This window comes from Mus pahari, chromosome 7 (genome assembly GCF_900095145.1).
Source record: "Mus pahari chromosome 7, PAHARI_EIJ_v1.1, whole genome shotgun sequence".
In the NCBI taxonomy this organism is placed as follows: domain Eukaryota; kingdom Metazoa; phylum Chordata; class Mammalia; order Rodentia; family Muridae; genus Mus; species Mus pahari.
Window position 1 is genome coordinate 92,756,160 of NC_034596.1, and position 22,176 is coordinate 92,778,335.

Consider the following 22,176-nt stretch of genomic DNA (forward strand, 5'->3'; position numbering starts at 1 on the left):
TTCTGTAGTACAGCTTGAGGTCAGGGATGCTGATTCCACCAGTTCTTTTATTGTTGAGAATAGTTTTTGCTATCCTAGGTTTTTTGTTATTCCACATGAATTTGCAATTTTCCTTTTCTAACTCTATGAAGAACTGAGTTGGAATTTTGATGGGAATCACATTGAATATGTAGATTGCTTTCGGCAAGATAGCCATTTTTACTATTAATCCTGCCAATCCATGAGCATGGGAGATCTTTCCATCTTCTGAGATCTTCAATTTCTTCTTCAGAGACTTAAAGTTCCTATCACACAGATCTTTCACTTGCTTAGTTAGAGTCACACCAAGGTATTTTATACTATTTTTGACTATTGTGAAGGGTGTTGTTTCCCTAATTTCTTTCTCAGTCTGTTTATCCTTTGTGTACAGAAAGGCAACTGATTTGTTTGAGTTAATTTTAGATCCAGCTACTTCACTGAAGTTGTTTATCATATTTAGGAGTTCTCTGGTGGATTTTTGGGGGTTACTTACTAACATATCATCTGCAAATAGTGATATTTTGATTTCTTCCTTTCCAATCTGTATCCCTTTGATCTCCTTTTGTTGTCGAATTGCTCTGGCTAGGACTTCAAGTACTATGTTAAATAGGTAGGGAGAAAGTGGGCAGCCTTGTCTAGTCCCTGATTTCAGTGGGATTGTTTCAGGTTTCTCTCCATTTAGTCTGATGTTGGCTACTGGTTTGCTGTATATTGCTTTTATTATGTTTAGGTATGGGCCTTGAATTCCTGATCTTTCCAAGACTTTTATCATGAACAGTCTTACCCCCTTTCTTAAGGGCTTAGTCTTAGAATAATAAAGTACAAAATACAGAAAGCAATCAGGTTACCAAAAATAATAATATAAAACACAGGCAGAGCTCCCTTAAAATAGTCACACTCTTTACGCACAGATAGTTTATACAAGCTCCTTCGGTGCTTTCTGATTTGTCTCTTAAAAAGAATTTGTGGAGAAAGAGAGAATCTAGACATCCATACCTGATACCCAGATAGGAGATGCTACGACATAATGCCCACTCCATGGCTCCTGGGCCGTCATCAACCCACTTCGTCCATAAGGCAATTCTTCATAGTAACTAGCCACCAAATTCCAAGCAATTGTGCTAAAACATTTGTTTGATATAAAAAAAAAAAAGAAAAGAAAAAGAAAAAACACCACAATACTATGTAAAAACATAAATTATGTCTGAAAGACTGAAGTAAAAGTATCCTTCATAATTATATATAAGTAAATGAAGATTAACTTTTAAGTACATCAAACAAAATATACGTTGACTCAGTTCACTCTGATTTTTAATAATCCAGTTCAGTTTTCATCCAAACATTTTAATAGTTAATCAGAGAATTAAAACACTCTCTCTCTCTCTCTCTCTCTCTCACACACACACACACACACACACACACACACACACACACACACACGAATTCTGTTTAACAGTGATAAAGCCGAAAGATGAATCGTCTTGACCTGTCAAAGACTTGAAACAAGGACAAGTACAAGCTTTTCAGTAACCGCTCTTCCACTGACAGCTCTCCAAACGCCCCAATTTCACATAGAATTGATGAACTTGATTTGGGACTGCTGCAGTTTTAAGACAGAACCTCTTAGAGTCAGACTGTCTGGATTCACATCAAGACTCCACGGGCTAACCTCCCCCGACCCTGTGCCCTCACCTGTGGAAACAGGATGATGACTGTTTTTGAATCAGTGGGTAACTGGGAGGATGAAACACATTGATGCAACTCTAGCCTCTTATTTTGCTTCCGCTGAAGTACTAACTGGCTCAGCTTGCTGGTCTGGCTTTAGGCCGATTTTCAGCTGATAGACACTGATAATTTACACACACACTGAACTCCAGGAGCAGAGGTGGGTTGGGGCCCTACAGCTTTCAGAAAATTCAGGCATAAGGACCTAAGTTTTTATATCTGGCTGTTTTCCCTTCAGCTGAAAACAAAGAGCATATCCAGAGATTTTCACCTCCCTGAACCAAATTTCCTCCCAACACTTAAAGCTACTCTGGCACTCTTAGAAAATCTAACCCTTCTCATTACCTTACTGTAAAGTGAAAATAGTAATGCTGATTAAACACACAGGGAGTACGCAAGCAATGGACATCATAAGAGTTCTCCTGATCTGTGTCACACATGCATGGTGTTCTCTATTTTGTACAGTGGTGTTTCCCAAACTCAGGCTTCATCAGAATCAGCATGAGCACTAACCAGATGTTCAAGTCCCAGGGCCCTGGAAGTGTGAGCAGCTGCCTACACATCAGTATAACAAGTACTGCAGGCCTTCTTGCAACAGTTAGGCAAAGTTAGGAAATACTTCTTTATGGGACAGAATATGATATCTGGATACGGTGGTACATGACTATAATTGCAGTACTGGAGAGTTCAAGGCCAGCCTGAGCAGTACTAGGAAGACCCTGCCTCAAACAAGCAAACAAACAAACAAACAAAAAACAAGGGGAAAGGCATGAAGTAAAAATAGACTTAAAATGAGAGAAAAAAATCATAACACCCTGTTAAATAAAAAGCAACTTACTCAACAGACCATATGCTAAGGTTTCAATTTCATATTTAAAAGTGTATAGAAACAGAAGAATGTTTTAAGGACCATTGTTTCAAAATGGAAAGATTATAGACACTTTGTCTTACTCTTTGTACATATCTTCATTTTCTCAATTATCTGAAATGAGCATGCATTAACTTAACACAAAACAAGCCACCACAAAGTGCATACACTGGCTTGTTTTGATTAGACTCATAATTATAAGGCTAATTTTGTATCTAATTACTCTTAAGCTGTTATCAAAGAATTTAGGAAGTATCCACTTTAATAACATACGGGACTCTGTTGTTCTTTATTAACTTTCTTTTGTGAAGAGTTGGATAAAGTTAAAAGAGCCAGACAGTCAGAGTGGAAGTTGGTACCAAGTAAAGGCTACAGCCCTGGTTTTTGTGTTTGTTTGTTTGGTTGGTTTTTGGTTTTTTGTTTTTGTTTTCTTTTAAAGGTAGTTATGAAAGAAGGGTAGGTAACAATTCTACCTTAAAAAAGACTCTGGGACCAAAACTGCTAAATGCAATGCACAGAGATGTGCTATATCTTTCATTACAAATGACATTTAAAAAATATGAATAAAGGATGAGAATTAGAAATATTTTATATGCTCATATTTATGAAAATGATATGAACATATGAGGAAATATTCTTACATTTTAGGGGCAAATATTAAAATATGATGGTATAATATGACAAAGTAACTTAAAATATATGTAAATTATCAAAAAACATCATACTGCCTGAGTATATGTACCCCAATAGACCCAACTTTACTTAAGACAACTCTTCTCAAACAGAAAAGGAGGTACAGATGCAACAAATATTAGGCATATGCAGAGTAAGTCAATAAAGCATATGTTTACAACAATTGAATCTAGGATATAAAATTATAGTGATTCATTTTTTTCTCCTTACTATGTTTTCTAAAATTCGTTATAATAAACACCCCCGAGAGACTGAAAAATAACTTACGAGGTCATATTGCCATTGATGTAATTCTGGTTCAATATGCGACCCCAACAGCCTGCACCAACATCACTGTTGATAGTGCTAAAATCTTCAGATGACCAAAGTTTCTTCCCTGACATCTTTGCATTCCACACTGTGTAGGTTCCGGGATAGTGAGCGCTAAGAGAAAGGGTACAAGACAAGAGAAGTCAGAAGCCCCACGCTTCCATGAAGTAGATGGGCGAACTCAAATACGGCTCTTCGCCCAGGTTTGCTGAAAAAAAAACAACAACAACAACAACAAAAAAAAAAAAAAAAAAAAAAAAAAAGAAAAGTCAAGCGGCCTTTCCACTGCTCCATCTAAGGCACTCTACAAAGGACAGCAACGACAGCAACTAATCACAACAGCAGAAGCCTGCGGTCACACAGATAAAATGAGACTATTCTGAAACCCACAAATGGACCGAGGTCACTTAAATATTGACTAAATGAATCAAAATACTAAGATAGTAAGTATAAATTAGAAACTAAATGGCAACGCAATAAGAGTACATTCACTATCTTCAGGAATAAGAGTATAAATTTTCCAGTTTAATTATTCACAAGCAGTTTGAGAAGAAAAGAGATTTGTTATATCACAATTCTAACATCTGTACTTTCTTGGAGCAGTTTAACATCAGAAGAATGACTGTAAAGACCTTTTAATCAGTATCTGCCAATCATGGTCATTTTAGCAGAAAGCCCTGATTGGGAGTTGTTCGTATCAGCAAACGCATATGCTGAATGTCAGGAAGAACTGGACACACAGCTGAGAGTACCACAGAAGCACTGGAAAACAGTGACACTCCATCAGGAATGTGCTGAGTACTCCAAACAGCTGAGACGGGTGGCTGGTCACTGCAGGTCACTATCACAGGCACCTGAGAGCATCCCAGCTCCTTCTAGGGTTAAGAATTAATGATCTTAACTTATTCCGCCAAACTCGAAAAATCAACTTAACCCTAATGAAAAATCAAATTGCTAATCACCAAATTACTAATGACTGCAAACCTATAATTCTAAGATATTTTTACATTTAATTCTCATACCCTTAACTTTATACTGTGAGCATAGTGTCCAGCTTGGCACTTCAGTCAGATAGCAATTGTTAATATATTAAAATCAGGATATTTTTAGGTGGCTTTCAGAAAATAATATGACTGATATACCTGTTGTTTGTTTGTTTGTTTGTTTGTTTTCTGAGACTAGATCATTCTGTTGCACAAGCCAGCCTAAAACATACTATGTAATCCCAGGCTGTCTTCACACTCAAGAGACCTCTGACCTCAGCCTCCTGGGGGCTAGCGTGAACCATGATACCTGGCTTGTCTGATGTGTCTGATGAAGATGCACACTTGTCTATATATTTTAAAGGAAGAAAATCCTAGAAATATTTGCTATGCAATCTCTGATTTTTGGAAGGTCATAATAGAAGTAAATTTTAACTGTCTTTATAAGGACCCACATCTCCCCAAATATTTCTACATTCTGAAATTTTATAATCTGAACTCTTTCTCTTACCATAAATATATCTCATATACTTCTATTTGAGATTTGATTATATATTTTAGATTATTTAATTCAATCTGGTATATTCAGATCATCACTCAACGTTTAATCAATATAAAAAGAGTAAAGGCTGGTTTTTTGGTCTTGAAAATTAACTTACAAAACCCAGTCTGTATTTCACACTTCTGACACACCTAAGTTAGATTAGCCACATTTGCAGACACAGACACGTGTGACTGATGGCTCCTGTGTAAGACACTACAGGCCTAAGGCCTTAACAGGTTCAGCAGCAGGTAACAAACAATCTCTGTGGGGATGGAGGAGGGTTACATGAGAATAAGATGCCAGGAGCAGAATCCAACCTAAATCAGAGAGCCGAATTTACACTGAGGGGAAGTGCACAGGGGCACTGGGGACAGGAGGGCCCAGCAGAAATCCCAGGAGGTACAGTGACTGCATAACCAAACTGTGTAGCTACAGTGCATGCCTTGCTAGGGCAGTGTGAACGGCTCCAGGAGATAAGCATTGCCTACAGCAGCAGGGGCCAAGCAATGACTATCTCAGAAAAGCAAAACCTAGAAAATCCAAATAACCATGGACAAAGGGTTTAAAAGTTCACACATACAAACCTGAAATAAAGTCACAAAATTGTTTAGTGACAGTAAGCATTTGTACTCGCTGGCTTTGTCAACTCAACACAAACTAGAGTTCCCCGAAGGGAGGAAACCTTAATTGAGAAAATGTTTCCGTAAGAGCCGGCTGTAAAGCATTTTAATTAGTGACTGATGAGGGAAAGTTCGGCCCATTTCGAGCAGCTCCAGGCCCAGCCAGGTGCTCCTGGGTTTTCTAAGAAGGCAGGCTGAGCAAGCTGGCTAAACTGCACCCCTCCATGGCCTCTGCATGAGCCCTGCCTCCAGGTTCCAGTCATGCTTGATTTGAGTTCCTGTCCTGACTTCCTTATATAAGCCAAATAAACCCTTGCCTCCCAACTTGCTTTTTGGTCATGGTCATGGTATTTTCTTTTTTCTTCTTTTAAAAGATTTATTTATTTATTTATTATATGTAAGTAGACTGTAGCTATCTTCAGACACTCTCCAGAAGAGGGTGTCAGATCTCATTATGGATGGTTGTGAGTCACCATGTGGTTGCTGGGATTTGAACTTAGGACCTTTGGAAGAACAGGCAGTGCTCTTAACCGCTGAGCGGTCTCTCCAGTCTGGTCATGGTGTTTTCATCACAGCAACAGAACCCTGACTAGCATTCTAGGTCATTCTGACCTAGGGAAGACTGTCTGTAGTGTAGCGTGTCAGCATGAAGAGCATAAACAGAGAGATGTAGTGACTCAATCCTGTAATCATCACATCCTGGGCTGAAGTCAGAAGGACTATTTGAGATCAACCTTGGGCCAGAGAAAAGAACAAAGAAGAAAACCCCCAATAAAAGTCTTTCCTTCTTATCTGGAATTTGTCAGTGACCAACCAAAATCAACATCCTATCTGGCCAACAATGCATTTATCCAAACAGCTTGTTGAAATCTTGAGATCTGCTTGCTTCTGCCTTCTGAATACTGGGGCTAAAGGTGTGCATCATTTCATAAACTAGAACAAGTAAATGTGTATATATATATGTGATCCAAAAGGCTAGCAGTTCAAAGTGCATCCAAAGTTCAGAGATGACATTACAGAGAAATGTTTCCCTTGTTTACTGATGGTGCACATGTCTGACTGATTTGCAAACTTTAAAGACAGAACATCCTTTTCCAGGATTTTTTTTTTCTTTCTGGTAAAGCTATGATAAAAAGATGAGAACTGCTTTGATTCCCTTCTTGATAAACTCCTAAGTGCTCAATAGAGGGAAATGATACTCTTCCAACATGAAAAAGCCGTCTTACTCATCTTAAAGAGGCAAACTGCGTGCTGGAGTTAGAGGTCAGATTAGTAGTTACAAGTCAGGTTGGACACCTTTCTACAATTAATGTGTAGGTATCCAACCTGACTGGGTACTTTACAGTTTCCCTGGTGATAGGTCCATATGGATGTTCAGCCTGTGGTAATTCACGAGCCACAGGTCAATGACTTAGATTCAAACCATCAAAAAGAGTAATCGCCTAGCACAAGGAATGCCAACCCCAAATGCGGTTTGAGTCTCATCACCACTGTTAAAGCAGCAATCAGCAACAGAGAGAACAGCACATGAGCATAACAGGTTCCCAATTTCAGCATGACTGAAATTCTTGGCTTGTTAATTTTTTTTATTTACATGGGAGAGCTGACCTGTGTATGCAGGAATGTTTGCAAACAGTTTTGGCATCCACCCACAAGATATTAAGAGCATGACTTTATCTAGCTAAGATAATTACAAATATCTCCAGACAATGCCAAATGTTTCCGAGGAGATAAAATTATCCCCAGCTGAACATCAATTATCAAATTATCAAACTATAAATCAGAACAACTGTGAACAGCAGAAACAAAAACAAGTCTTGTTAAAAAAGAACTCCTTAAACAAGAACCAAAAAGGCAAACACCATAGTGAAAGATTTTTGCATTAGCAGAATCATAATATAGATCATTCAATAACAGAAAATATCAGTAACATGGAGAACACAAGCACCAGTTATATCATAAATTGTAAATATGGGGCTGGAGAGATAGTTCGGTGATTAGTAGAGCTGTGGCTCCAATCAGGGGGCTGCAAATCCAGTTCCCAAACACACACACATCACACAACTCAAACTCTTAACTCCAGCTCCAGAGGATTCAAGACCCTCTAAGGGCACATATTACATGAGACATATAAATACACACACACACACACACACACACCACAAATATTTAAAAAGAAAAGAAATGCAATTATTTTTTTCAGAGCAGTATTAGAAAGCAAAATCTAATTCACACAAGAAATGTATCTAAAATAAAATGACCATGAAAGTAAAAGAATTAATTAAAAGTAATAAATAAATAAAAATGAAAGCAAGATTCTCTCAATCATATATAAAGCAGAATTCAGCTTAAGAAATACCGGGATGGCATTCTCTATCACCAATAGTTACAAAGCACAGAGATAAAACCTTATCTATGTGCAAGTAACAGGGCAGCAAGTCCCACAGACAAAGCTGGAGGACTGAAGGAAGAAGAGGGAATATGCAAGGCAGCTCTGCGCAGATCACCTGAACAATGCAATTACAAGTGGATTTAAATACTGAGCCCAATCTGTACCCTAGTAGAAAATATAGCCTAAGGCAGAAAACAATCCTCTCGGAAAAAATTTAAATAATACATTTACCATTATATGACTTAATGTGAGCAAAAGAAACTATAAACTAAAGGAACGGCTCAGAGGGGAAGACCTGCGCCAGAATGCCCCATGAGTAATGAGTAATGCTCCCCTGAGTACAAGAGAAGTACCCTCCAACTCAACAGCGGCCCTAGCCGAATCATTCAAGAACACTTTCGCTTCCCTCCGACCTCTTCCATTTGATCATGTGAAGTGCTTAATCATAAATTTATAATTACACTTTCTTTTGCAAAAAAAAAAAAAGCCCAAGTCAAATTTAATCACATCAAATTTTCCAGAAAAATAGGGTAGACATATGTTAAATAAAACATAAGAATGCAATTGGTAAAATCTAAACTAAGAAAACCTCACAGAACGAACAACCCAGTCTCTGCAGTTAGCTAAAAGGACAAAGAAAAACAAAAGCAGATGCTAAAGGGACTGAGTTACAAATCAATTGGAAGAGACTGAATTACCATCCAATACATTAATATATACATTAATATTAAATGGACTCAGATCTAAGCAATTAAAACTATAAAACAATAATCAATAACTGATATCAAGAGATAACTACACACTTAGCTATAATAATGATATCGTTTATGATAAAAGGGAAAAGAATCTATATCATTAGAGAGACATGATAAAATCTGTATAGAAGCCATACAGCACAATGTCTAAAGTTTCTTCCAGAACATGGACAAGATGGGAAAAGAAAGGGATGGACACAGGAATGAAGAATGGCCACAGGTTCTTACTGTCAGAGGCCGGGTGATGAGAACATACTGATTATTCAGCTTACTGTTGTATACACTGGAAACCCTTGCAGTGGGAACACAGTGCATTGGTAGAGCACTTGGTCCTAGCACGGATGCGGCCGTGGCCTTGAGCCTTGACCCCCAGCACTGAAAATTAAAGACAAAAATAACGTACTAACAAAAAATAAAATCCAAGATTTTTCATTTAGAAATAAAGTATATGAAGAGATTAAGCCATCTCCTAACTGATCAAATTTCATACACAGGCAGGCTTCAAAGGTTTATATGCTGTCATGATACATAGAACATCTGTTTACTTTTCAAAAACAAACTGCTGAACACAATTCAGGACAAAGTTAGGACCCAGAGAGCTATAAGGCAGGGATGGATTAAGAAATAGAGGCAAAAAGTCTAAGAGTCACAATACCAAAGATGCAATAAGACAGTTATAGTCAATGCATATAATTGTCTGCACAGGAACAGTCACAGGAAAACTGAGTTAGGTACTAATTTCACAGCATTGCCTTGGAAACATCTAAAATTAAATACCAGCATTTAAATCTAAATAAATCCCTGTTTTATTACTCTAAACATTAACTGGCTTATTTAAAAAGTCACCGATGCATTTCATTGTCACAGAGCCCCCAAATACACATCTCAGAGAGAAAGGAATGAACTGTGAGCAGTCACCGTCTGACGGGAGTAAATACTGCCAGAGGAGTGTAATCCAGGAAGCAGAGAAGGCAAGAAGAAATGCACGGTCAACACCCAGGTAAAGAAACCACAGCCTGCTGGTGGTCAAAGTAAATCGCACCTTACCCAATAACATCAACCACCTTCCAGAGTTCCTGGTCCAGCAGCACAGAGGAGGAAATCGGCTCCCAGAGATTATCACTTGCAATGATTTTCACTCGCTGGAGACCTTGATAATCCAGCATTTTTCTTAATTCCTTGGGAGACATAAACAGGACACAACACAGGTTACAAGTGAGCCTGTAGTTACTGGAATATGACCAAAATAGCCAGCGTATCTCTCAAAATTCTACATTCTAACAATAATGTCCGCACTGCTTCTCAGAGGACCGAGTGTCCGGCATAATGCAGTAGAGGCATCTTCCTCCTGAGTTGAAAATTAAGCTAAACAACAGAAAGTATGGAGTTGGAAGGGATGGGTATACATGAAACTTATCAAAGAGTATTATGTAGAAATAATGGTTATTTTTTTTCTTTCTGTATGTTTTTGTCCTCAAATTTTCTACATAGACATGATAGAATTGAAACATTATCTATATGTGGTAAAATACTCCTCCATCATATTTTAAGTATTTTTCTGTATATTTAAAAAATTCTATTATTATTGAAAATATAATTCCTGGAATCATATAACATCTTTCCTATCAAAGTGTCACGTTTGCTTTCCCGCCTCTCATGCTTATACACAGGATAGGAAAAAGGCCAACCTACAGGGCCCTCTGCCGACAAAACCTAAAGGCCAGCACAACAGCCCATCAGGAAAAACATCCTCACCGAAATGGACAGACTGTCTGTATGGAAACAATGTATCCATACAGGCGTCTACACCAAAGGTGCTTCTTGATAAATTGATACCATCAGCCCCACGATACATTTTCCCAATGCTGGAAAGTCTCTGACATACATATCAGGTGTTCAATTATATTTGGGTAAATTAACGTAAGGAAAAAAAATGAAGATTTTCACCAGCTTTCTTCTTAACATTCTAATTTTTCTGAAATGAAATTTGCAACAAATGTACTTTTAAAGAAGCAAATAAATCCCGTAATTGGATTCATGGTGTACTTTACAATAGATTTTTTTAAACTTATGATATTGTATGCTATACTAGGCTAAGAAACAATGACGGATAAAGAGACAGGTGGAAACCATCTCTCAAGAACTTCTAGTTGAGAAGGTCAAAAGGTCAGTAGGATGGAGAACCCCTTACCCTATACTAGGAAATCAAATTTTGTGTTTTATTACTCAAGTGTTTTTCTTAAAGAAAAAAAAAAACTGAGTCAATCTTGCATTCATTTATCACTGTCAATACGTCTAGTCTTTATGAACTTACTCTTAAAGATTCATTAGGAATTTTGTACATATTTTTAAATACAATGTAATTGAAACATTTTTAAATGCACATGTAAGCTGTGATTTATAAATCAGTTTTTATCTCACAGCCAGTGTGATTACAGCACTCTGTGCAGAGTTTTATGACAGCTCAAATGTCATCTTTATCGAGCACCCCTTTCCCCCAAAACCACATCCGCTTATCTATTTACAGGTAAAGAAGGCACAATGGTCTGAGAGGCCCAGAGATTCGCACATCCACATCTGTCTGAAACTCTCAGATACTACAAGGGGGTTTCCAGACACCATAATTGCAAATTACCATGAAACCAAAGTCAATCTTAAACATAACTACATAGCAAAAATAATCCCCCCCCCCCAAAAAAAAGGGCTGGGCGTGGTGGCACATGCCTTAAATCCCAGCACTCGGGAGGCAGAGGAAGGTGGATTTCTGAGTTCGAAGCCAGCCTGGTCTACAAAGTGAGTTCCAGGACAGCCAGGGCTACACAGAGAAACCCTGTCTCGAAAAACCAAAAAANGCCTGGTCTACAAAGTGAGTTCCAGGACAGCCAGGGCTACACAGAGAAACCCTGTCTCGAAAAACCAAAAAAAAAAAAAAAAAAAAAAAAATCCCAAAATAAGTGATATGCTTGACAGGATAAATAAAGAACTGGTATTATATATAGTTCATTGTTAAAAACAATGAACTTCTTCTCTCCAGAAGCCATTTCACCACACAATAGGGACTATTCATTAAAGTCACATGAACTGAGTACCTTAGTCATTTGTAATGATTTCACTCTGCAATACAAATTTCAACAGATCACAAAACCTTCCTGCTCTAAAAATAGAAAGCATAAATTGCATGCTTCGATATACTGAGACATTTAGGAAAACTCAAGGTCAGAAGAAAAATAAATGAAGTCTGACTACTCAAAAACACCGATAGTGAATCTCAGAGCAGCAATCCAATCCCTAACTTAAAGGACAATGAAAACCAAATGTTAATTCTAATGTTCCCCCAAATAAAACCAACCCCATTACCATGAGCACTATGCTAGGCAGGTACTAACTGGGGCGTCTGTTCCTGCCTCTGTCTGACTCATGAAGCTCACAGCCTCCCACTAATAATCTTGTGCTCCCATTTTTTAACAGACCCACTGTGCCATCTCCCACATCCAACCCAGTCTCCAACTCTGTGAACAAGAACTCCTAGGAAGGCGTAGAAGATTGATCAGAACTTCAGTTATGGGAGAGGCTGGAATGTGCCAGGCCCAGAGCCTAAGTTCACAGGCGACCTTTGGTCCTCTCTCCACGGCTAACAGATAAAGCATCTGGGGATGCAGGACTTAAATACTTTCTAGTTTCTACCAACCAGTGTCATTAGACCACATCTGATGCCTACAGTTGATCCTTCTGCTTTGTTGTGACCACCTACTTAATGTTCCTACTAATGCATTTGACAAGTGTCTTGATTTATGACTTTCTTTGTTCTGTTACTATGGAACTCCATCAATCTGCTTCTACACTGAATATGAAATTTAGAGCAAGATAAATCTGTTCCTAGACCATGTCACTTGCATTTGTCTCCAGAACAACTACCTCTTAACCTTTGCCACTGCGCTGACATCATCTTTTACCATCCTACTCCATGCCTGCAGCCTGGCACTGACACTGAGTCACCTCACTGTGGCTGCCATGGATCCCCTCAAAACAATACCCTACTTCCTTCTAACACAGATTTGTTAAAAATCACCTGATTTGTTAAAATATATACACATATACACATGACAAGACAAATAATGATAAAAAATAAACTAGAAAACAGCTAAATCTGAGAAGTAAAACTACTGGGTTTTTCCAATGACAGGAATCAAAACTTTCACTTTTCTGTTTCCTAAAACTGACAACAAGAGCAACGGAGGAACTTGAAGGTGTTAAACTGCCCTGAGAAAAGTAGTGCAGGATACCTGTTCAGTGATTTCACACAGAACTAAGTTATATAACATCTTCTGTCCTAGTTACCTATAGCTGTCAACCTGGCACAGTCGACAGTCATCTGAGAGTCTTATTTGAGGGATTTCCCTATGGCCATGTCTGTGAGGGATTGCCTTGACTGCTAACTAATACGGGAAGGCCCAATTCATAACGGGCAGCACCATCCCTAGACGGTCCTGGTCCGTATGAGAAAGCTAACGATCAGGAACCCGAGAGTGAGCCAATGACCAGCATTTCTCCCAAGTTTCTGCTCCAAGCTCCTTAAATTGGCATTTGGTTCAATAATGACGAACTTAAGCCAAATAAGTCCTTTCTGCTATGTCCACTCTAGTGCAGTCTATGTGGTGGGCCTAAGGGCCTGAAAGCAGTCCTGAAATGAAGAGTTTCAAGGAAACTTTGACTCCTGGAACCTTGGCATTCCCATAGCCCATATACTCAAACCCTGTCCCGCTTTAGTCTGGTGTATGAATCCATGTGCTCTCTTTCAGTATTGTTTTATTATAAGTGCCTTTAAAGATTGATTTTTGACATATAGCTAAGCCTCCACCAGTGTTCCAATGGTTCCTAGAAAATCCTGAGCTTGGAATTTAGCAACCTTCAAATTCACTTCTAGTAGAGATAATGAAAATAATCAGGCATCACAAAGTACAGAGCTAGGAAAGCTCAGGGCTAGCCTGCATAGTAATTACTTAGGACAATAGCCAAGTCACACCCAAACACAGGAATACACAACGGCCTAGGAAATAGGTGGGTTGTGCCATGAAGGATTTAGTGGAAGGGAATTCCCCTGGTACATGTTTCTTCACTAGGCCCAGAGAATAGCATAATCAGGTATTTACTAAAGAACCCCTGTGGTGGGTTTAACACTAGACTAGCATTGCATCAGAGCATTCACCTGGCTCCTGTGTTTAGCTGATCCTTTTAATTAAGTGGTAAACTTGGCCTGGCTCCCACCATCTTTTGATGTATGCCTTCTTGTTGCTTTATGTCAATGTAATTTGGCGGATGTGTTCGCCTGGCTTTTCTTGTTTTTTTTCTGTATAAAAAAAGTCTGGTATTCATTTGGACAATACATTCAGATCCAACACACATGTCGTCATGTCTGTTTGTCACCCCATTCTCCTTGCCGACTCCTTGCCCACCTGTAACCGGAACCCAAGTTTTGCCCGTGTATTGAGGACCCAAGTAAGGTTCATCTGTGGCACCTTTCTTTCCCAAAATAGCTTTTGGTCAGAATATTTTATAACAGGCAAAAATGTAACTAGAACACATTCCAACAATATCATAAGTATTTCAAAAAATTCAGAAATATGATAAAGAATAAAGCTAAATTTCTTAAGTCTTTAAAATCCAAAATAATCCAATGGTTTTAATGTTTGTTAGAATTCTAAAACTAAGATCATACACATATGCATGTACTTATCAGTGCAAATACACATTTGCTTGTTGGGATCAGGTCTCTCTATAGCACTGACTTCACTGTGTAGACCAGGCTGGCCTCAGAACCTCAGAATCCCAGCTCTGCCTCCCAAGGACTAGGATTAAAGGTGTGTGGAACTATGCCTACCTAATGCTTTTTTGTTGTTTTGTTTCCTTTGATGCTGAAGATAGAACTAGTAAAAATGGATTCCACTGCTAAGACAAAAGGATGGACTATCCAGAGACTACCCCACCCGGGGAACCATCCCATCATCAGCCACCAAACCCAGACACTATTGCACATGCCAGAAAGATTCTGCTGAAGGGACCCTGATATAGTGGCGTCTTGTGAGGCTATGCCAGTGCCTGGCAAACATAGAAGTGGATGCTCACAGTCAGCTATTAGATGGAACACAGGGGCCCCAATGGAGGAGCTAGAGAAATTACCCAAGGAGCTGAAGGGGTCTGCAACCCTGTAGGTAGAACAACAATATGAACTAATCAGTACCCCCTGAGCTCATATCTCTAGCTGCATATGTAGCAGAAGATGGCCTAATCGGCCATTATTGGGAAGAGAAGCCCCTTGGTCTTGCAAACTTTATATGCCCCATAGAGGGGAACGCCAGGGCCAAGAAGTGGGAGTGAGTGGGCAGGGGAGCAGGGTGGGGGGAGGGTATAGGGGACATTCGGGATAGCATTTGAAATGTAAATGAAGAAAATATCTAATAAAATAATTTTAAAAAAATGAATTCCACTGTTAGCCAAACCCTACCCTACTCAAAAGAGAGAGAGAAGGAGAGAGAGAGAGAGAGAGAACATTCAATCCAGATCTTCAGACATAGGCCATTCAAGACCTATGAAGAATTACATACATATTCTCCAATATCAGGAGTATAGACATTAACAATTTAATTTTATGTCACATCTAGCAAATTAACTATGCTGTCAAAAAATAAGTTTTCTAATCTAACTGTCCTCCAAATTTCTTTGTATGAAAGTATAAGCAAAAAGAGATTGGTTTCACAGACCTTTATATAGTTGACGTCAAATGGCCTTTCATTCCAAATCTGCAAAACAAAAATTCAAAATGTCTGAAGTCAAAGTTTTCAAACGTCAGAAAATGAACTCAATCATTAAAGTACTACGCCTCATTTATCTGATGAGCTAGGTTCCAAACTTTAAAAACTACTGTCATAGAATTCATACTTTTGTAAAGCAAGATAACTTTTAACACTTTCAAGTTTTTAAAAAGTATTTAGAAAATACTTTTCAAAAAGTCATGTATGGGGCTAGAGAGACAACACAACATGAAGAGGACCAGTCATTCCCTGCACACTGTAGTGGCCAACGTCATCTCTAACTACGGTTCCAGGAGATCCAGGGCCCTCTTCTGGCCTCCGTAGGCAGCAGGCATATATGTGGTGCACATACATGTACACAACCAAATACTCATAGACATAAAATCTTTTTTTTTTCAAAATAAGGCATTTATTCCAGAGATTTCCAGTAACAGGATATATTCATACAAAATAGAATTATAATGTGTACAAACCCTACACTGGACATTGGAGAACAAACAGGTATGAGATCACTAAAATAATTCTAATATATAGACACAGTAAAAAGCAAATTATTTACCAGGGAATGGTTAGAAGGAATTTGCTTACGCAGAGGAATGGAAAGATCTGCAAGAACACAAGAGCAGGCTCTTGTGAGGAAGTGGAAGGGAAACACACTTTGCTCTCTTAGATTCAGAATCTTGAGGTTGCGCTTTCTGTGGTGGAAGGGAACTTCTGGGCCTTCTGTAGTCTAGAGATGAGCCTAGAGTCCAGGTGTGATAAAGAACTTATCTAAAGAGTGCCTTGCCACCGCATGTGACTAACCAGAGACTAAAATGAGTCAGATTACCATCATTCACAGGAAATATTTTCTGAACATGTACCATATCAGAAATCTAAGAGATCCATCTGCATTTAATCACATTAGTTAAATGTACCAACATTTAAAGATCAAAAGTTCCCAGATACAAACGGTCAGTTGTACTCTGGAAAAGGAGAGGAAAGCAGTAAGTCTTCACTGCCTGCCTGTGGCCATGGCTCATCCTCATGTCTTAATCTCCCTCTGAGAGAATCGGGGATCTGCAGCAGTGTCTGTCTCTCACTGATGAGAGCTCACGTCACTGTTACGACATGACAGCCACTGTCCTACCACACAGTAGAAACTCAGGACAGGCTCGCTGATAATTTATATTGTGAGTGCATGAAAACTTCAAAACGATATCAATTGCAGTCAACAATGCATTAAAACGCAAATGTTTATGGAGACCCACTATAAGTATGTGTGAGACTTTTGGGGTACAGTTTGAAGTATGTGGCTAGCATCCAGGAGTCAAACTCAGTAAAGCTGCAATATAATGTTTTAAACTTTTTATCATATTAAAAGATGTTAAATGACAGCTTAGGACAGAAGGAGGCAGATTCCCAGCAGCCTGCAAAATCTTGTCCATCACCTACCTGTATTTTCAAGGTCTAAGAGTGAACAGCAGCTTCAGTTTCAAATGGTCACACTGCACATGCTTACTTATCTTACTATCGCCAATGACCTATTAATGCCAATTTAATATTTATGTATTAGCTCTTTATAAAAAAACAAAAAAAGAAAAATCAGGTGAACCCTGGTTTAGGGTACTAACAGAAAACTCACCAAAATGAGAATAAGTTTTAAAGTACAAAGAAAGCAGATTGTTTAAAAACTAGATAAAAAGCTTTGAAGGAGAGCCAAGGAGGCAGCAGTAGCACACAACTTTAATCCCAGCACTAAGGAAGCAGAGGTAAGTGGATCTCTGAGTTCAAGGCCAACCTGGTCTAGTAGGAGAGCTAGTACTAGGACAGTCAAAAAAGAACCAAAACAAACAAAAACAAAACAAAACAACCACAATAACAACAACAAAGGCTTTGAAGGAACATTTGAATTGGATTAGTACAAAAAAAAAAAAAAAAAATCCTAACCACAGGCAGGCAATCAAATGCAGACTTGTGGAGTCCCACCCAAAGGGATAGATCTACAAAACACTCCCAGACACACATAAGGCTCAGACAACACTCCAGTAGACCGGGCAGCAAGACTGTAAGAGCTAGAGGCTCAGGGAGTTTGCAGTGAGATTATGACTCCTCGGAATGTCACAAATGACACCCATAAAGTCTCACCACCACGACTGCACAAATGTGAGCTGAACAAGGACACCACCAGCAGACAAGCCGAAGTGCAGGAGGAGGCCTGAGGGCTCACAGAACTACAGGCAACTGAGGAAAGATGTGAGGAGGAGGGATGGTCTTCCCCAGGGAACAGCACACCAGCTGGTTGTCTAAGGCCAAAAGGCCAGCCCCAAAAACAAACATGCAAGTACATTATATGGCCTGAACAGGCTGTATGTAGGAATATGTATGTATGCATACACACAGATGCTTGCAAGAACAATTAGTGAAAAAAGGGGGGCCGAGAATGTGCAGAGTCGGGAGTGGTGTGGGAGAGGGCTTGGAGGGGGGCAAGGGAAAACAGCCGTGATTATACTCTCAAAAGTAAAATTAGGAAAAGAAAACTTGCCAATTGACCACATTTTACTGTGAAAAAAATTAAAAGTAGAGGAAAATATTCAGTACTGTTCAAAGGCAAGAATAACTTACATTGACAAAGAGTAGCAACAAGAGGTCAGCTGCGGTTCACTTGTAATGTTATTAGACACCAAAATAACAAACCAGTCTCATGATACAAAAGGATTAGCCATCAAAGAGCTGCAGGGCAAGCACTAGGTAGGATGAAGGACCGAGCCTTTTTTTTTTTTTTTTTTTAGTTTCAACTCCATCATAGGTAATTTGGCTTGGTTTTTCTCGTGGTAGATTTATGAGCTCAGCTTTCTGCTTCTCAAAATAACAAGAACCACTTATGCATTCCCTAAAAAAAAGGTAGCATGGTGTTTTGGGGTTTTGTTTTGTTTTGAGGCAATGATATAAAACTTGGGCTTCCTCTCAACCACACTGACTAGGAATTATAAAACTAGACCCTGAACACATTTTCCTATTGATCAAGTTAGAACAAGTGCTTTTAAAAATCTGCTCTGAGTATTGTAGCCTAAAGAATTTCCCTTTTTTCTTCTTAAAACTATAACAAGAGGTTGAGAGATGGCTCAGTAGTTAAGAGTACTGGTTGCTCTTCCAGAGAACCTTGGTTCAATTCCCAGCACCCACAATCAGGTTCCCAACCATTTGTAACTCCCAGTTCTGGTAGACCTGATGTCCTCCATTGGCCTAAGAGGACACTACATGCACATGGTACACTGACAGACATGCAAGCAAAACACCCATACACATAAATAATAATTAAAAAATAAAACCTATATCAAAACACCCTGTTATAGTATTATGCAATATGTAAAGTGTATTTCTATACCTAAAGTATGATTGTAAGTCTTCCTTTCTAACTGATGAAAATTCTAATTACTTTCTAAAATTATACATATATAAAAAAAATAAAGTATGTTAAACTATGTTACTAACCCCAATATAATCAATGTCCAGGTCATGATAATGCTTGGCACCCAAAATCCATCTTACAACATAGTAGGCAGTGAGCTGAAGATTTATGTAAGGCCAGCTGAAACCTTTGCCCAGCCATCCTGGGAATGACCATGGCAACCCTGTAGGGAGGACACAGGCAAAAGAGGAGACAGGTGAGAAACCAGTGCACCAGACAGGCAACGCAAAGCTGGCTGAAAGGAGAGACTCCACCACACGCAAATGCAAAACTATCATTTCTATTCAATGGAAACCAATCTAGTTTGCTGCTAAAAAAAAAAAAAAAAAAAGAATCAAAATCAACCTGACACATTTTTTTTTTCTAAGCTAATTTCACTATCTAAAAAGTGTGACATTGCAAGAGCAGAACCTTTAAAGACAATGCGCTGCTGAGTACAGCAAAGGTCCACCATGTGAGGCTTTGCTGGCATGTGGTTTAGCATGCTGAACGTCTATAGTTACATGAGGGTTCACCTTGGAGACAGGACAGTGGGGTGGGGAGTGTGTGCTCAAGTCAATGATGCTTAGACTGTTCCAGACACTTCTGGAATCTCTCATTAAAAAAACCATTTGGAGGAATACAGTCTCCATTGCTCTTTTAATTTGAAAAATAATACTCTTTTCCTTTAATTATCAAGGGAACTAATTTTCAATAACTTACAGTATTTAAAATAGGTCATAATTTTATTTAACTCAGTCTGAATGTAATCAAAATAGCAAATTTACTTCAAGTGATAAAAGCCCTATGCTTTGGCTATTAAAGTACTTCATGCTGCTACAGAATTGTGAAATGAATACAGACCAGCTTGAGCAACTATATTAGTTGTGTCTAATGCTAATACCTAAACCCAATACGGTCAGAAACTAGATACAGAATTCGTTTACAATCCCCAGTCTCTGGTGATCTTAACATGACCAAGAATGCTGGACAGTTCTATGTTAACTGGACACAAGCAACAGTCATCAGAGAGGAGGGCAGCTCAATTAAGAAAAAGCCTCTATAAGATATCACTGTATGTAAGCCTATAGAGCATTCTCTTAATTAGTGGTTGATGGAGGAGGGCCCAGTCCATTGTGGGTTGTACCATCCCTGGGCTGGTAGTTCTGAGTTCTATTCAAAAGAATACTGAGCAAGTCATGTTGAGAAAGTCAGTGAGCAGCATCTTTCCATGTCCTCTGCATCAGCTCCTGCCTCCAGGCTCCTGCCCTGTTTGTGTTCCTGTCCTGACTTCCTTCAATGATCCAGAAGTGTAAGGCAGGGACACAACATAATAAACAGTGACAATGAAATTTTCATTCCTGGTATATGTTTCATAGCTGGTAGTATAGGGGTAATATCCAAAAATTAGTACTTTAGTATTAAAAGAGACTTCACAAGCATGATTCCAATTTTAAGAGTTAAAGGAAAAGAGTCCTAAGCACTTTACCTTACCCATAAGTATAATATCTGGGTTCCTCTTCTTAGCTTCCTTCATTAGCCACCACTCATAGCCTCGGAAATAATTCTCATCTAGCTCATAGTGCATGTGTGAGGGTTCAGTGCCATCTGAATAGGAAGAGAAGGAAGGGCGTGACCCAAGGATGTGCTTTCCAGAGCCTCTTAAGTACACATACACACACACACACACACACACACACACACACACACACCACACACATACACACACCACACACACACACCACACATACACACACACACATACACACACCATACACGCACTCTCTCTCACACACACATACACACACACACCACACCACACACACATACACACAACACACACATACACACACACAACACATACACACACACATACACACACATACACACACACCACACATATACACACACACCACACACATACACTCTCTCACACACACACATACACACCACACACATCTACACACTCACACAAATATACTTTCTCTCACACACACACACATACACACACCACACAAGCACTCTCACACACACATATATACACACACACCACACCACACATACACACACTCTCACACACACATACACACATCACACACACACACATACACTCACATTCACATTCTCACACACTTGCATGCAAACACACACTAAAACAATTCTTTAATGTGATACTTTTCTTGTACTCTAGTTCTGGTTCAGAAGTTGTGCAGATGAGAATTATGTAAGAAGGTGGCTTTGCAAAGTATCTTATTTTATATTTTTCATTATCTTAAACACTGTAAGGCTGTTAAATAATAAAGCCACAATGTTATTTTAAAAGCAGTACCGAGATAGATGCTATCACATTTTATTACTGAATAACCCCAGGACAAGCTCTTCTGAGCTTTCAGCCTGAGGCTTTCTAACGTCAAGTCTGCATCACCTCAGCTCTCCCTCCCAACCTTGGCTGTGAATCCCTGTACTCCTGAGCCCCGATCCTTATATTCCACGATATAATAGCATGACACAGCAAGCTCTAAGAAAAGGTGAATATACATGCCTGCCACGAGAGCAAAGTCCTGTGCTAGCACTCAAAGCCAGCAGAGGAACCATCAAGGGAGAGGTAGGTCTCTGAGTGGTTCAGAGACAGCAGTCTTTGCTGCAAAGTGGGGCCTTCTGAGGATGACTGTCCTGGCCCATTTCTCCTTTCATGTCAGCACGAGAACTCCTAAGAACTGCACTTACATATCCTTAGCTCTCATTTAGCTTCAGCAAATGCACCACATCAGCATTCGCTCCCCATCTAAAAGGTTTTAACATAAGACATTTTTCTTAGAAAAACTTCTGTTAGGGAGGTTCCCTCCGGCTTTGATTTTCACTTTTTTTTTTTTTCTTTCGACATAAATAAAGCATGAATACTGACACAGGGCCCAGTGAATGACCTACCTCACTCTCATTTTTCTCCCTCACTTCATTTTGCCTCCTTAACTGTTTTCCTTCTGAGGTCTCCTAAATTGGGCTGCCCTGCAGTTACCTTGGGTTCTAAGA

The 22,176-nt window shown here is 39.1% G+C and overlaps 1 protein-coding gene across 1 annotated transcript in view; it reads right to left on the bottom strand.

Moving 5' to 3' along the window:
- The window catches only part of Galc (galactosylceramidase), a 51,978-nt gene that overhangs the window by 25,118 nt on the left and 4,684 nt on the right, over positions 1-22,176 (bottom strand). Inside the window, exons 4-9 of the mRNA XM_021201946.1 lie at positions 20,641-20,754; positions 19,191-19,330; positions 15,666-15,704; positions 9,955-10,085; positions 3,572-3,727; positions 1,015-1,139 (exon numbers count right to left, since the gene is read on the bottom strand). Of these exons, the coding sequence (XP_021057605.1) occupies positions 1,015-1,139; positions 3,572-3,727; positions 9,955-10,085; positions 15,666-15,704; positions 19,191-19,330; positions 20,641-20,754 (705 nt within the window). The remainder of the gene's footprint in view (positions 1-1,014; positions 1,140-3,571; positions 3,728-9,954; positions 10,086-15,665; positions 15,705-19,190; positions 19,331-20,640; positions 20,755-22,176) is intronic.